This window comes from Benincasa hispida, chromosome 6 (genome assembly GCF_009727055.1).
Source record: "Benincasa hispida cultivar B227 chromosome 6, ASM972705v1, whole genome shotgun sequence".
NCBI classification, from domain to species: domain Eukaryota; kingdom Viridiplantae; phylum Streptophyta; class Magnoliopsida; order Cucurbitales; family Cucurbitaceae; genus Benincasa; species Benincasa hispida.
Genome location: NC_052354.1, coordinates 38108750 through 38124913, shown reverse-complemented (window position 1 = coordinate 38124913; position 16164 = coordinate 38108750). Strand labels below are relative to the sequence as shown.

Sequence of the window (16164 nt, the reverse complement as noted above, 5' to 3'; positions counted from 1 at the left end):
CCTCATAGTGCATATTGTCAAAAAAAAGAAGTTTAATACATATTAAATTCTAACCATATCCATTCCTTTTATTACTACGGCCCATTTATAACTATTTGTTTTTAAGAAAAGAATGTTATTTACATGTTTTTGTAAGTTTCTTACATCCTTTAGAAACATTTCTTAGCTAAATTTTAAAAACAAAATTCAATTTTTTTATTTTTTTTTAACACATCTAAAAAGTAGATAAGCAAAAAAACTATCATTAGAAATAGTGATTTATCTACTTAACTTTAGAAACAAACCATAAAAAATAAAATGATTATCAAATAAGAAGCGTACATTACCAAATTTAATTTCTTATTTTTTTTCCCTATGTTGTGCCTTCTCTTTCAAGGGAGATATTTTGAGAGGGAGATAGAGGCGAGGACATTATTCTTTTGTTGAAAGCCAAGAGGGTTTTTTTTTTTTCTCTTTCTTATTAAGTGCATTGCTATTAGGCAGCAAAGGTTTGAACCTTAGCTTGAACTAAGAAAGGTATAGATACTTTACCTGTCTACAACTATATGATATTTTTTGTGTTAAATTTTTAAATAATATGTTTTAAATTTGTCTAATGCACTAAAAAAGAAATTCTAATTAATATAAAATTTAGTCCGAAAGATTTTAGATTTTCTTTTAATATGTATGGTGGGGGATTGAACTCTAACGTTGAGGTTGATAGTACATACTTGACGTCAATTAAGTTAGGATCGTTTTGGCTCAAACATTTTAGATTTGTTTGTTTATCTTTCAATAATTTTGATTTTATCTTTTGTATATAGAATCTTTATTAGCACAAGACATTAAAGTTAATCGAAAAAACATGACTTACTTCTCTGATTTCATTGCACAACCTTATCATTTGATGAACTAAAAATTTAAAAGAAAAGAATCAAAATTGGATCAAATAGACATATCACTCAACTATAAAATTTAAAAAAAGAAAAAATTACCAATTCCATACTGTTTAGTACAAATAGGAAATGGAAATTTGAACCTCGGACCTAAACACGATCATGAACTTTATAATACTATAGATTTTTATATAGTTATTATTTTAACATGTATTATTGTAAGGACTAAATGGAAAAGAAAAATCCACACCTAAAAGTAAAACAATGAAATTGAGACATTTTAGAAGATCAATATTCAAATTAAAAGAAGGAAAAGAAAAACATAGACTAATTAATTAGGAACCTATCTACAATCGATCCCCATCACCATGCTCCGCCGCCACCGTCGCCGTCGCAGCTGCATTTTCACGGCAACCCATAATTTTACCACAATTTAAACTCAACGACATAGGAGTAGCTATAAAACTTGGGTTAACTTCTCCGGCCATTATTACCAAGACCTTGTCATCAAACATGGCGGATGGCACCGGATTCTGACCATCATCGCCTTTTCGTGGATCGGACTCCATGTCAGCAGCTCGAGCAGCACCGTTGTCACCGTTCAATACAGATACAGAAACCTTCCGGCAATAAGAGCAGCCAAGGATCAATAAAGAAAAGGAGATAAGAATTGATATGACGGCGAGGGCACCGAATAAGTATGGCAATGGAGAATGCCATGGAGTGGCTGGTGCAGCTGCCTCCATGCTGATAAGAGATTCTCTGGTGGCTGCAGCAAGGGCTATTATCAATTCTCTGGTATGTGAGTTTGTTGTTTTGTATTAAGAGCTTTTTGGAAAGATGGAAATGAAAATGAAATATATGAAAAAGTGTGTGTCTACATATATTTATATATTTTTATTTTTTTAAATGACAAATTTACCCACCCTCACAACTTTTGATTTTGTGTCTTGTTCAAGTCTTCTCTATCTGATATTGGGATTTTCATCGAGGATATTCATTTTGTTGATAGCTCTATAAATGTAGCCCTCTTTCATCGCATCCCTAGAGATGTGATTAAATTTGTTCGTGCTCTAACAGCTTCAACACCCTCTTAAGGTTTTCCTTTGATATGGAAAGATTTTATTTAGGATGGTATTCTCCCCTTTCATTCATATCGATGAGATTTAAGGATAGTGGGCTTTGTTTTGTTTGTCGTGGATCATTGATCGTTGTTGGCTTAAAAAAAAAAAAGAATTGTTTGTCAAGTACTCACATTTAAAAATATTTAAGTCTTGTTTGATAATTATTTTATTTTTATATTTTTATTTATTAAATTAAGCTTATGCATATTCTTTCTAGGGGTTGTTTTTAAATATAGAAAAATAAACCAAAATATTTACCAGATATAGCAAAATTTTAAAACTATCAATGATAGACCAAAATATGACTACTGATAGAAGTTTATCTATGTCTATCAACGTCTATCATTGATAATTCTAAAATTTTGTTATATTTTGTAAATATTTTTAAAAGTTTCATCATTTGAAATAATTTTCCTATTTCTAGCTATGAAATTCCTTTGTTATGTTATCTACCTTTTCAGAGTGTTATTAAATACTAAACCAAATTTCAAAAATTAAAAAAAATTAAGTTTAGAAAAAAAAATCTTGTTTTTTGTTTTAGAATCTAGCTGAATGCTCATTTAAAAGATGTTAAACTCATATTTGAGGAATTAGGAAGAAACCAACATTTTTAAATAAAAATCATTAAAAACAAAATTGTTGTCGAACGAGATCTAAAATTTCAATTTTGTATTTAGTAAGTTCTTGAGATTCACGTATTAAAAGAAATCGGTGATCTGAAAAAATCGATCAGCTCAACCCAACCCGCGTGGTTTAGGTTGAGTTGGATTCAAATAAATGAAAATTTTATAAGTTGGGTTGGTCCATGAGTTGACCTTAAAAAACCTAAATAAACTTGAACATATTATAAATTTTTAAATGTATTTTTCTTTTACTTATAATAAAATTAGATATACATATATTTATTTTAGTTTTATTTAATTTCATTAGTTTTTTGGATAATTTATTCTCCAACAACTCAAAATAGTTCTTTTTAACACTTTAGAAAAAGATTTTACATAATATAAATTAAAATTGAGTTGTTAATCTTAATTCAATATATGAAAATAATTAAATCAAATTTTTATATGTTAACATTTTACTTCTTTTTAGAACAAAATTTAAACAAATGATCGGTGTAACTTTAACCAATCCAACCCAAACGTTTCATAGTTGAGTTGGGTTAGGTTCATTTTTTAATAAATATTATTTTGGTGGAATAAATTTACAATTCAAACAATTTGGTTGGGTCTAAAAAGTCCCTCAACCTAACCCAACCCAACCCGTGGATACCCGATATTTTACAATTTTGAAAGTTATATGATTATTAGATATAAAATTAATATTGTTTCTAATACAATCTTAAAACTTTCAATTTTTCCTTCTATGTCAGTTAAATTTTAAAATATTGAAAATATTAATGACATACTATACATAAAATTAAGGGAAAATATTAATTTATACCTTAAACTTTAAGAGTTGTATCAATTTAATATAAATCATGAGATTTTGTATGAGTATAAATTTATACCCTCTATTATGTTTCGCCTGGAAAAACCTCGTCTGAAACTAATAATTTTATCAATTAAACCCGCAAACTTTCATAAATAAATCAAAAAAGTTCTTAGACAAAATTTTTTCGTCCATGTATTTACTCTAATCGTCCATTTTATAAAACCGACATTTGAAGAAATCTACACATGTTTAAGAATTAATACATTGATGATTTTTAAATGTAACTGTAATGGAGATTCTAATTTGATTGACTTATGAAAATTAAGGAAGGAGTCTAGTTGACTTAAATTATAAATTTGGAGGAGAATGTAAACTGATACATACACTTAAGAAAGTTTAGGGTTAAAATTAATACAATTATTAGTTCAAGATTTTAATTGTTACAACTTCAAAAATTTAGGAGTACAAATTGATATTTGTCCTAAAATCTAAAATTAAATTTTGAGGATCCGGTACAAAATTGAAAATTTAAGAACTTGTTTAACACCTTTTTTTAAATTCATTAACCTATTAGACATAAATTAAGAATTTCAAAATTCAATTAAACATTTTAAGTTCAAAAATTGAATAAATGTAAACCTAAAAATTCTTTAATAGATTTCGTATATGGATAGTTCAACAAAATATAGGATAGAGAATTTAAATCTCTAATCTTCTTGATTGAAGGTACATAATTTATGAAAGTTGAGTTATGTTCGGGTTTGGTAAATCTCTAATATATATCAACATGTGTGAGAGAAAATGTGGTGGACAATGTGGGGTCTAATTATGGAGGAAATAAACAAACATCAGGCAGAGGAATGGCTGCATGTGGTGCATGAAGCCATGGGTTTCTAGAGATGGTATATATTTGTCTTAGATAACAAACAAATGAATAAAGGAATAGAGATAAGTACAATAAGTTAACAAAGTATGTAATTTGGTGGGGATTATTTAGTTCAAGGAAATTATATGTGCATTGGATCTTTCCAAATGAGTGTTTTTGTGTTGTATCCTTATTGTTAGAAAGATATTGACAACATATAGGACTTGTTTTTGGGGTGGTATAAATGATGGATTAAGTTAGCAAACTAAAATATTTTTTTAAAAAAAATTAGGTACAACAAGTTAGTTTCAAACAATTTAGAAAAAAAAATATATATATATATATATATATATATTTGTCATGGGTCTCTTAAAGAAATTAGTGCCTTCAAGATGTAGATGTAAATTGAAAGTATTGACAGTCCAATTTTGTCTTTGACATAAAAGTTGTATGTTTTATTTAAACTTTAAATTAAGGTAATATATGTTCATTTTCCTAGACATAGGGAAGCCAAATATCACAATTGAGTTACATCTAAAGTAGGTTAAGATGCCCTTCAATTTTGGGTAGGTTTCAATGATGTCATTTTGAAAATTTCCATTTTTATCTTTAAATTTTGAATAATATATATATATACTTTAGAATTTTGAACTTGTTCCAAGAAACAACTTTTATAGAATACATATATGAAATTATTTTACAATTATATAAAAGATTAATATCATTAATTTTATTTCAAATGGTATAATTAAATTAAAATCATTTACATAATCAATTTTTATACACTAATTTTTACTTTAATTTACACCTATGTCTTCTACTTTTTACACCTCGGTCATTGAGTCGAACTTCATGTTATTTTAACTATAAAAAGCTCTCTAACAATATTTTCTGAATCAAATTTCAAAGTTCAAGAATAAAAATAAAATTTTTGAAGTATAAATACCATAATTGAAACTTAATCCAAAGTTCATGAGTATTTTGTATAATTTAACCAAATTTTTTTACGTTCAATTCTACTACGTATACAATAAATATCATATGCAATAGCATACAAAAAGCGCTAGTATAGACCTTTTATTGCTATAATAGAGTATGACGATATAACGTATATGCATTGCTATGAAAGCATTTCATAAGATTTTTTTTTTATGTGTACAAGTAGGAATATGGAAATTTAAACCTTCAATCTGAAGCGAGACTTAAGCTCACTTTAACATATCAAAACGTTTGTTAAAAAGTTATCTTTAACCAATAATATTATTTTCTTAACGCTATTTTTAACATATAACAGTATTTTCTTAATTAATGTAGTCCTTAATGTTAAATAGTCTTGGGAAGATCCTCTATCTACCTATTTCTCATTCATTCGTGTCGCAGGTTGACCAACCTTTTCTGTCAAGCTGAAACTTATTATCTATACTATCTAATATGGGAAATGGGAGAGAAATTTTTTATTTCCCTTTTTACCCATTTCGCTAGTGGTTGTAGGATTATATAATGTAATTTTACATTAATATCATTAATTAATTTTTTTCCTTATTTTTTAGAGTCACACATGTAACATCCTGAGTTTAGGATGGGAACATGAATGAACCAATATCATATCCAAATGAGAGGGAACTTGAGGATATGAAAGTATGGTTAAGAAAGGCTTAAAAGAATTGAAAGTTACTACCAATACCACCTAGGTGCAGCTTCCTTTTCGATGGCTTAATCATAGAAACTTCAAAGTTAACCATACTTAGCTTCGAGCAATTCTTGGTTAGAAGCCTTGGCAATGACAAGAGATAGATCACCGAAACGTGGTTCAAGTGGGAGCAAAAATCAAGGAAGGTCTAAATCACGAAGTAACAAGAACATGAAGTGCTAAAATTGTAGAAAGGAGTGGCATTTGAAAAAGGATCGTTGGAATCTAAACAAGAAAGATTCCAATCCTGAGAAATGTAGTAAGCACCTTAGATAAAGGTGGTGCCTTGTCTTGTGAAGCAATGCCAACTATGGAAGGCAGGAAAAGAACGGCTGATGTATGGTTCTTCATCAAGAGCCACTTATCACACGACCTCTCATTGAGAATAGTTCCATCATTCTGAACCTACCTCTAGAGGATTTGTGTCTAGCTATAATTATCATGCCTTGAAGATTGTTGATATTGGACTATCAAGTTGAAGTTCCATGATAATACAGTTCACGTAATTCAATAAGTGTGACATGTAGAAGGCCTAAAAAAGAACTTGCTCTCATTAGGTCAACTTAATGACCTTGATTGTAAAGTTGTAGTTGAGAAGGGAATTATGAAGGTGATTCAAGGTGCGCTAGTACTTATGAAGGGAAGAAAGGTAGATGCAAACTTGTCCATGTTGGAGGGAGAAACTTTTCAACAAAGAGAAGCATCAATTGCTTCAAGTAGTCCAAATGAAAATCTCACGATGATATGACTTCAAAAACTTGGACACATGTCTAAACAAGGATTAAAAGTTCTTGAAGAGTAGAATCTACTCATAAAGCTCACTAAGGTGTCTCTACCCTTTTATGAGCATTATTTTACAAGTAAGCAACACAAATTAAAGGTTATATATCAAATTCTAGAAGTAAAGTGATTACTTCACAAGGTGTTGGGAGAAGGAAATCGAAAGCGAGATTTTCATGAGCAATGGAACAAGACGATTCTAAATTACAATCATGAATGAACATATATTTACAGTCGACTTCAAACAAGCGGTTATACAATTCATACAGAGAAATTATAGCATGAAAAATTACACTACACAGAAAGCACTCTCTCGCTTATGAAGATGCGTCTCCACGTTTCGTTGCGCGAACCGCTCGAACAATCAGCAACCTCGAACGCTCGATCTACACAACCGCAACACAGCATGAACACTTCGCACTCGTCCTCAACGATCTCCTCGATCACGAACTCCCCACAACACGAACGACCTCCATAGCACCATGAACGGCCTGTAGAAAACCTCGACGGTGTCGAATTGAGTATGACACCACCAACAAGCTACCTTGGTATTCTCGGAGTGAGAATCCAAAAAGGTGGGCTCTATTCAGACTTGGTATGAGGCAGACGAGGAGTAAACTCCAATCGCGTACACAAGGAGATGGCGGAGACCTATTGTATAGGTTGATGCCTAATCGTTTAGATAAAGCTAAACGATCATTTAGCTCATCGTTTAGCTCGGTCTGTCGCCTACAGACTCTACACAATTGTTTACTTTGGGCCAGCGATCATCTAGCAAAACTATGCGATCGTTTAGTAATATTGCACGATCGTTTAGCCTCTACTCTGCACGATCGTTTAGCTCGTCCAGCCGTCGTTTAGTAAATCTGTATTTACTTGATGACTACGTGAATTTCTTTTGCGCGGAGAGAAAACTCAAAACTTTGTCAATCTTTTGTAAAAAAAACTTCTTTTCAAAATAAGAAAACCATTTTTCTTTTAAACTCACGGTTACCATGATTCAATAACCACCCACTACTTTGGTTATTTAAAAGAAAAAGAATTAATTATCTAATAATTAATATTATTATAAATATAAATGATAACTAACTTATCATATTATATTTATAACCTATAGTTTTAATATTTCATCTCATGAAACATATAAACCATAGTTTTCTTTTTTATTCCATGATACTTAATGTAAATCTCATTTACATCAATCCTCCACTAGATGTATCTCATACATAAAACCGATTATATCATATATAATCAAAATATCTCTTTTCAATTTGAACATTTCAAATTAACACAAGAACTGATCCTCAACTGAATCCATTAAGCTACCAAGGGGACCTCATGGACCTGTAGCTCGAAGCTCCAACAGTACGTGAATAACTGACTAAACTCTTTAGTCACGGGATCCACCATCCGTTAACTGCCAGGCATTCCACTAAAGACCGACACTGAACTCTCCTTACCATAGATATATTATATGTCCATCTTAAACCAATCAGTAGTGCACAAATCTTCACAGATCGCTCATAAGTACAGCTGGGCCAATAACTGTTATGCCCCTGTAGTTACATCTGTCTCCTTAAGTACCACTGCATCCCTCTAATGAACATAAGTCATCATAGTCCTACTATGACTGGGTTTTCTCTTCCAAAGAGAAGCTGTGGCCACTATGTTCAAAGCCCCGAAATCAGCCCTTAAGGAAGCAATCTCTCTACTTATCCCTGCTTCAGGAAAGGAGTGAATTCTATCTTGTGATTGAGTTCCCAGCTCCCAAATCAGGACAAGTCCCCAAAAGGTAGGCATGTTGAGTTAAAAAATCTGGCCATTCTCACCCATACTAATCAAAGGACCGCCCTCAAAGGCAAGAGTTCCCAAAACACTCAAGATTGAGTCGTGTCACCTATGGTTATTTAGGTGAGATGTAAGTCTCTAATATTAACGACGTTATATACAAAGTCTAGTCATCTCGTGGTCTAGGTCTTATACAAACTTTTTTAGGGACACCCCGCTCCACGTCCCCAATGAATGGTCAGGGATTTACCATCTGTAGTAGTTTACAACACTTGCAAACCTCTACAAAAGCGGATCGTATCCGTAGTGTCACCAGGATTCAGGTATCCCACCTTAATCCTTATACTGTAGAACCCTATTTTAGGTTTTATTCACTTAAGGCCATGATCCACTTGTATATCACATATACATGCTTAAGTTCACATAAGATAACCAAGGAGTTTTGTTTATTGGATATGAGTAAATGCCAGAATTAAATAACACTTATTTTATTCATTGAACAATGTGCATCTTTACAAAACAACGAGACTCCAAGAGAATTAGGATACCAATCCCAACAATCTCCTACTTGTCCTAATGACTCGGGAGATTAATGTACAATACAATATACAAGGGCTCCCAGTATCATCTCCCACTTGTCCTAGATAAGATGTCGCATGTCTCGAAGACCCAGACTCTCCAGGTGACCCTTAAACACTTTAACCATGAAGGCCTTTGTAAAGGGATCATCAACGTTGTGTTTCGATACGATCTTCGTGACTAACACATCATCGCGATGCACAATCTCCCTGATCAGGTGATATTTCTGTTCTATGTGTTTACCCCAACGATGACTCCGAGGTTCCTTCGAATTTGCCACAACCCTGCTGTTATCACAATACAGTGTGATCGACAAATCCATATTTGGAACAACTTCCAAATCTGATAGGAACTTCCTCAGCTAAACAGTCTATTTAGCTGCTTCACAAGCCGCTACGTATTCGGCTTCCATAGTGGAGTCCACGATGCATCCTTACTTGATGTTTCGCCAGACTACAGCCCCTCCATTCAGAGTAAACACTGACCCCGATGTCGATTTGCGAGAATCTCGATTGGTCTGAAAGTCAGAGTCCGTGTATCCTATAATGATCATATCCTTATCTCCATACACAAGCATGTAATCCCTTGTTCTCCGAAGATACTTGAGGATTGTCTTGACCGTCGTCCAATGATCAAATCCTGGATTAGACTGATACCAACTAAAAATCCGTATTGCATAGCAAATGTCGGGTCGAGTACACAACATTGCATACATCAAGCTTCCTGCAGCAGAAGCATAGGGAATCTGTCTCATCTCCTCAACTTCTTGAGGGTATTAGGACATTGATCCTTGGATAAAACAATTTTATGCCTGAAGGGTAACAAACCCCTCTTGGAATCCTTCATTCTATACCTGATCAACTTTGATCAATGTACGATGCCTGAGACAGGACTAACCGTTTGTTCTTACGATCCCGAATAATCTGAATCCCGAGAACATACTGTGTCTCACCCAAATCTTTCATTTGGAACTGGGCAGCTAGCCAACTCTTAATGTCAGTCAGATACCCTACATCATTCCTAATTAGTAGGATATCATCCACATACAGTACCAGGAAAGCTACTGAGTTGTTGATGATCTTCTTGTAAACACAAGGCTCATCAACGTTCTGGTCAAAGCCAAACGACTTGACAACAATGTCAAATATGATGTTCCAAGATTTAGATGTTTGATTCATCCCATAAATGGACCTATTAAGCTTGCATACCCTTTGCTCTTGATCTGGAACTATGAACCTCTCTGGTTGATTCATATAGATGGTCTCCTCAAGATTACCATTAAGAAAGGCAGTCTTGACATCCATTTACCATATTTCATAATCATAAAATTTGGCTATGGACAGGAGAATCTTGATAGATTTCAGCATGACAACAGGTGAGAAAGTTTTCTCATGGTCAACACCCTAAACCTAGGTATAACCCTTTGCCACGAGTCTAGCCTTAAAGGTTTGTACATTTCTATCTACTCCTCTCTTTCGTTTAAAGATCCACTTACACCCAATAGGTCTTACCCCATCAGGTGAATCAACAAGCTCCCAGATATTATTGAAGTACATTGTCTCCATTTCCTGGTTCATGGCCTTAACCCATTCATCTTTGTCAACATCCTCCATTGTTTTCTTAAAAGACAATGGATCCTCGACCCCATCATTCGTAATGACGTTTTGGACTTCAATCAAACCCATGTAGCGATTCGGTGGGTTCATAACCCTCCCACTACGTCGAGGCAGTCTCAACTCTTGAGCTAGTTGACTAGACGTTCCGACCTCAACAACTCTTGTTGATTTATCGGTCAGTTCAACAACTCTTGTTGAACCCTCAGCAGTCTCAGTCTCACTTGAGATCTCACGTAAAACGAGCTTACTTCGTGGTTTATGATCCCTCATGTAATCTTCTTCCAAGAAGATAGTATTAGTGGAAACAAACACTTTGTTCTCACTCGGATCATAGAAGTATCCTCCTCTCGTTTCCTTGGGGTAGCCTACAAAGAGGCAAACCTTCGAACGCGGTTCCAACTTCTTTGGATTAGTCGCTAGCACATGTGCCGGACAGCCCCAAATCCTGAAGTGGTGTAAACTACCTTTACGGCCTCTCCATAACTCAAAAGGTATTTCAGAAATACTTTTCGAGGGAATGTTGTTTAGGATATAACATGCAGTCTGCATTGCATAACCCCAAAACGAGTCTGGAAGATGAGCATAACTTATCATAGACCGAACTATGTCTAACAAGGTCATGTTTCTCTTTTCTGATACACTATTCTGCTGAGGTGTATTAGGGGCCAAGAGTTGCAATGCAATCCCATGTTCTATCATATAGTTCTAGAATTGAAGGTCCATATACTCTCCACCACAATCAGATCGTAGTGTTTTTATCTTCTTACCTAACAAGTTTTCAACTTCAGTCTTATACTCCTTGAACTTGTCAAGGGCTTCAGACTTACATTGCATTAAGAAGAAATATCCAAACCTTGAATAATTATCTATGAAAGAGATGAAATATTCATACCTACCTCAAGCTCTAACATTCATCGGACCACAGAGATCTGAATGTACAAGCTCTAAGGCTTCCCTGGCTCTGTAACCTTTTTCAGTAAAAGGTCATTTGGTCATCTTGCCTTCGAGGCATGATTCACATACCGGCAAGGAGTTTTCTTCTAAACTCTTTAGAAGTCCACTCTTCACCAACTTCTCAATCCTATTGAGGTTGATGTGACCTAACCTAAGATGTCAAAGATAGGCGTTTTCCTTTGGAGAAACCTTTGGTCTTTTAGCTATTGTTGCTGTACTGAACACTTCAGTATTAAATAAGGCTTTTATGACTAACGGCCTTAGTACATATAAGTTATTTTCCATTGAATCATAATCAATCTCCATTCCATTCTTGAAAATAAACACTTTATTCTCAGAAAAGGAGACAGTGTAGCCTTGTTCAATGAGACAATAAACTGAGATTAAGTTCCTTATCTGTTACTGGATAATGTTTTTGTAGTTCCTCTTAATATGAGGAACTACAAAAACATTATCCAGTAATAGATAACATTTCTTGTCAACAAATAACTTCAGCCTGCCTACAGCAACAGCTGAAACAACCTCACCAGTACCGACTCAAAGAGTTATCTCTCTCTATGGCAATGTTTTCTAAGAATTGAATCCTTGGAAAGAGGAACTGACATGATTGATAGCACCTGAATCAAGGATCAAGCAGAATCATCATTCTCTACCAGACATGTCTCCAATACCAATAAATCATATTTACTGTCTTGTCTCCACTTTTGGAGAGTGGTGGGATGGAGGTCGTTTGCCACGAAATTCGTATCACACAATTCTTTCCATTGTAAATAATCGATCATTTTAAAAGCTTTAAATAGAAATACAAACGAGTTGCTAAAAAGAAAAATACATTGACCTACGTTAGGTTTTAAGCAAATACCCGTTGTAAAACAAAACAACATCCAATAAGGTTTTAGCAAAACTAACATGAACCCCGTATGACATTTAGTTTCGCAATGACGCTTTAAATGTTTAGGACAAAAGCTGCCGAAGGGAGGTCAGTTATCCCTCATCTGAATTGAGAAGTTAACCTGCGGACATATAAAGGACGAGAATATATAAGCAACAAGTTTGCGAAATTTTGTAATTATGGAGGCATTAAAAGGCAGTTCACTACTACTTATACTCTTCAGCAAAATGGAGTGGCAGAGTGGATAAACAGAACCTTGATAGAGAGAACAAAAGCAATATTAGGAGTTGCAAGCTTAGACAAAACTTTTTGGGTAAAAGTAGTTGATACCAACTATTATGTAGTGAATCGTGCTCCATCAACTACAATTGAGTTGAAGACACCAATACATATGTGGATTGGCAAGCCAACTGATTATTCGAACCTTCATATATTTGGAAACCTAGTGTACGTAATGTACAAGGCCCAAGAAACAATAAAGCTAGAACCAAAACCCAGGAGATGTTTATTCTTGGGGTATGTTGATGGTGTGAAGGGGTATCTCCTGTGGGATTCCATTACCCACAAGGTTATCATCAGTAGGGATGTGGTATTTATGGAAGATAAGAAAAAAATAGCAGATGATAGCACTGTAAATAAAGCTCAGAGACTGCAACAGTACATGTGGAGAAAGAATTTGTAAAGGACTCTTTTGAATCTAAATAATTGTACAAGATCCAAGAACCCGTTGAGTCACAAATACCAAAAATTCATCGATTCAATCAGATAAAAAAATCAACAGGTTGGCAATCTGAGTATATTATGAAGAGAAATGTTGCATATTATCTTCTAACCGAGGATGGAGAGCCATTAACTCTCCAAGAGGCAATGACTAGTTCAAATGTTACTTAGTGGATAATAGCAATGCAAGAAGAAATAAAAACTCTTCATAAGAACAAGACTTGAGAACTTGTAACACTACCACAAGGGATAAGGCCCATTGACAACAAATGGGTGCACAAGATTGAGTGCAAAAATGACAACCAAGTGGAGCGATATCATGCAAGATTGGTAGTAAAGGGATATAGTCAGAAAGAAGGTATTGACTTCAATGAGATTTTTTCTCCAATAGTTCGACTTACTATGGTTAGAATAGTCCCATCAATATGTTCTATATTTCACTTATACTTAGAGCAATTAGATATTAAAACTACATTTCTCCATGGAGATTTTGAAGAAGAAATGTATATGCTCTAACTAGGAAGCTTTTGAAGTAAAAGGAAAGAGAACTTGGTTTGCAGGTTAAACAAATCTCTGTACGGTCTCAAACAGACGCTAAGGTGTTGGTACAAAAGATTTAATTCCTTCATTGTGAGCTTTGGATATAACAGACTTAATGCATACCCTTATGCATATTTTAAGAGATTTGGAGAAAAAAACTTCATTGTCTTACTATTGTACGTAGACGACATGTTGGTAGCAGGCCCCAACAAAGATCATATCGAAGAATTGAAGGCTCAATTGGCTATGGAATTTGAAATGAAAGATTTTGGACCAACAAACAAGATTCTGGAGATGCAAATTCACCAAAACAGAAATAATAGGAAGATTTGGCTATCTCAGAAAAATTATCTGAAAAAGGTCTTGTGACGCTTCAACATGCAAGATTGTAAGCCAATTTCTCCCCCTTTTCTTGTTAATTTCAAGATATCCTCCAGTATGAGCCCTAATAATGAAGCAGAGAGGATGGAGATGTCTCGAGTATCGTATGCATCAATAATGGAAAGTTTAATGTTCGCCATGTTTTTTACCAGATCGGACATTGCATATGCAGTGGGAGTTGTTTGTCGGTATATGGAAAATTCTGGTCAAGAGCATTGGAATGTTGTTATAAGGATCCTTAGATACATTAAAGGGTTCATAGATGTTACATTTTGTTATGGAGGATCAAACTTTACGGTCATATGATATGTTGACTCAAATTTTGCATATGATCTTCATAAAAGCAAATCCACCACCAGATATGTTTTCACACTTGCTAGCAGAGTAGTTAGTTGGGTATCTAAGCTGCAGTCAATGGTGGCTACATCAACAATAGAAGTAGAATACATTGCAGCTACACAAACTATAAATAAGCGGTATGGTTAACAATGCTATTGGAGGAGTTGGGCATGAACATGAAAAAAAATTATGTCTTGTGACAATCAGAGCACCTTGTATCTTGGAAGGAATCCAACTTTCCATGCTAAGTCCAAATATATTCCAGTACAATACCACTTCGTTTGTGAGAAAGTGGAGGAAGGTACAGTGAATATGCATAAAATTTATTATTTAAAAAAAAAAAAAAAAAAAAGAACTTAGTAGATTACTTGACAAAGACAGTCAATGCTAACAAGTTCATTTAGTGTCGATCCTTAAATGGCCTAGCAGAAACTTAAGCAACATGAAGATGGCAAGGTAGAAAGAATAGTGTGGAGACGTGATTGATTATCAATCAAATCTCCAAGTGGGAGATCGTTGGATAATTATCAAGATTTTTCAATAAGATTATTTACTATTCAAGAAGTTTTTTGAAGACAATTTTGGGTCATTGGAACTTACACTTTGTCCAAGATCAATTCATGGTCATTAGATCTTTCACATCTATAAAGGACAATTTAGAACCATTGAATCTGCTTGATGCCCAAGTTTATTTGGGCTATAAATAGGTGGGGACCCATGGTTACCAAATCATCCCAAAAATCTACAAGTGAGTGAGATAAAATAAAGATAGTTTCTTCTTGTAAGAAAGTTTGTATTCCTCTATAAGAAAAAAAAAATGTAACTCTATTATATATAGTAGAATTCTTCTATCCTTGCTTGTGGTTTTTGTCCTAATTTGTTTAAGGGTTTTTCACGTAAATCATTGTGTTATTCTCTCTCTTTTTCTTCTTCATTATTATTATTCTCAATCTACTTTAGTTGCAATCATCATCATCATCATCATTATTTATAAAAAAAAAAAGATAACAAAAAACCCTAAATTTCATATTCTTCATTTCTTCACTTAGCTGCCCCAAAATCTCATTTTCTCCTTTGCAATCCCATGTCTTCGATCATTGGTTCAACAACTTTTTCTTGAATTTCATCATCTTGGCTAGCTTTTAACGACCACCCTCACCAAGTTGCCGACCTTTTTTTCGCTTGCACACATGTATCCTACTTTATTTCTACTTTGAACATCAGTTTTAACCATGACTCGTTGGTTCAATAACTTTTCTTGAATTTCATCATCTTGGCTGCTTTTAACGACACACCCTCACCAAGTTGCCGACCTTTTTTCGCTTGCACACATGTATCCTACTTTTTTTCTACTTTGAACATCAGTTTTCTACCTGACTCGTTGATCACTTTTTCTGAATTTCATCATCTTGGCTAGCTTTTAACGACCACCCTCACCAAGTTGCCGACCTTTTTTTCGCTTGCACACATGTATTCTTTATTCTACTTTGAACATCAGTTTATACCATGATGCCGCTTGGTTCAATAACTTTTTCTTGAATTTCATCATCTTGGCTAGCTTTTAACGACCACCCTCACCAAGTTGCC

General features: G+C 34.0%; 1 protein-coding gene across 1 annotated transcript; it reads right to left on the bottom strand.

Moving 5' to 3' along the window:
- Positions 1–1024: 1024 nt before the first annotated feature.
- Positions 1025–1716, bottom strand: LOC120080461 (protein GLUTAMINE DUMPER 1-like). Its single transcript, XM_039035115.1, has one exon. It carries the CDS (start codon positions 1619–1621, stop codon positions 1223–1225), a length of 399 nt encoding a protein of 132 aa, XP_038891043.1. The 5' UTR covers positions 1622–1716; the 3' UTR covers positions 1025–1222.
- Between the last annotated feature and the right edge of the window lie 14448 nt (positions 1717–16164).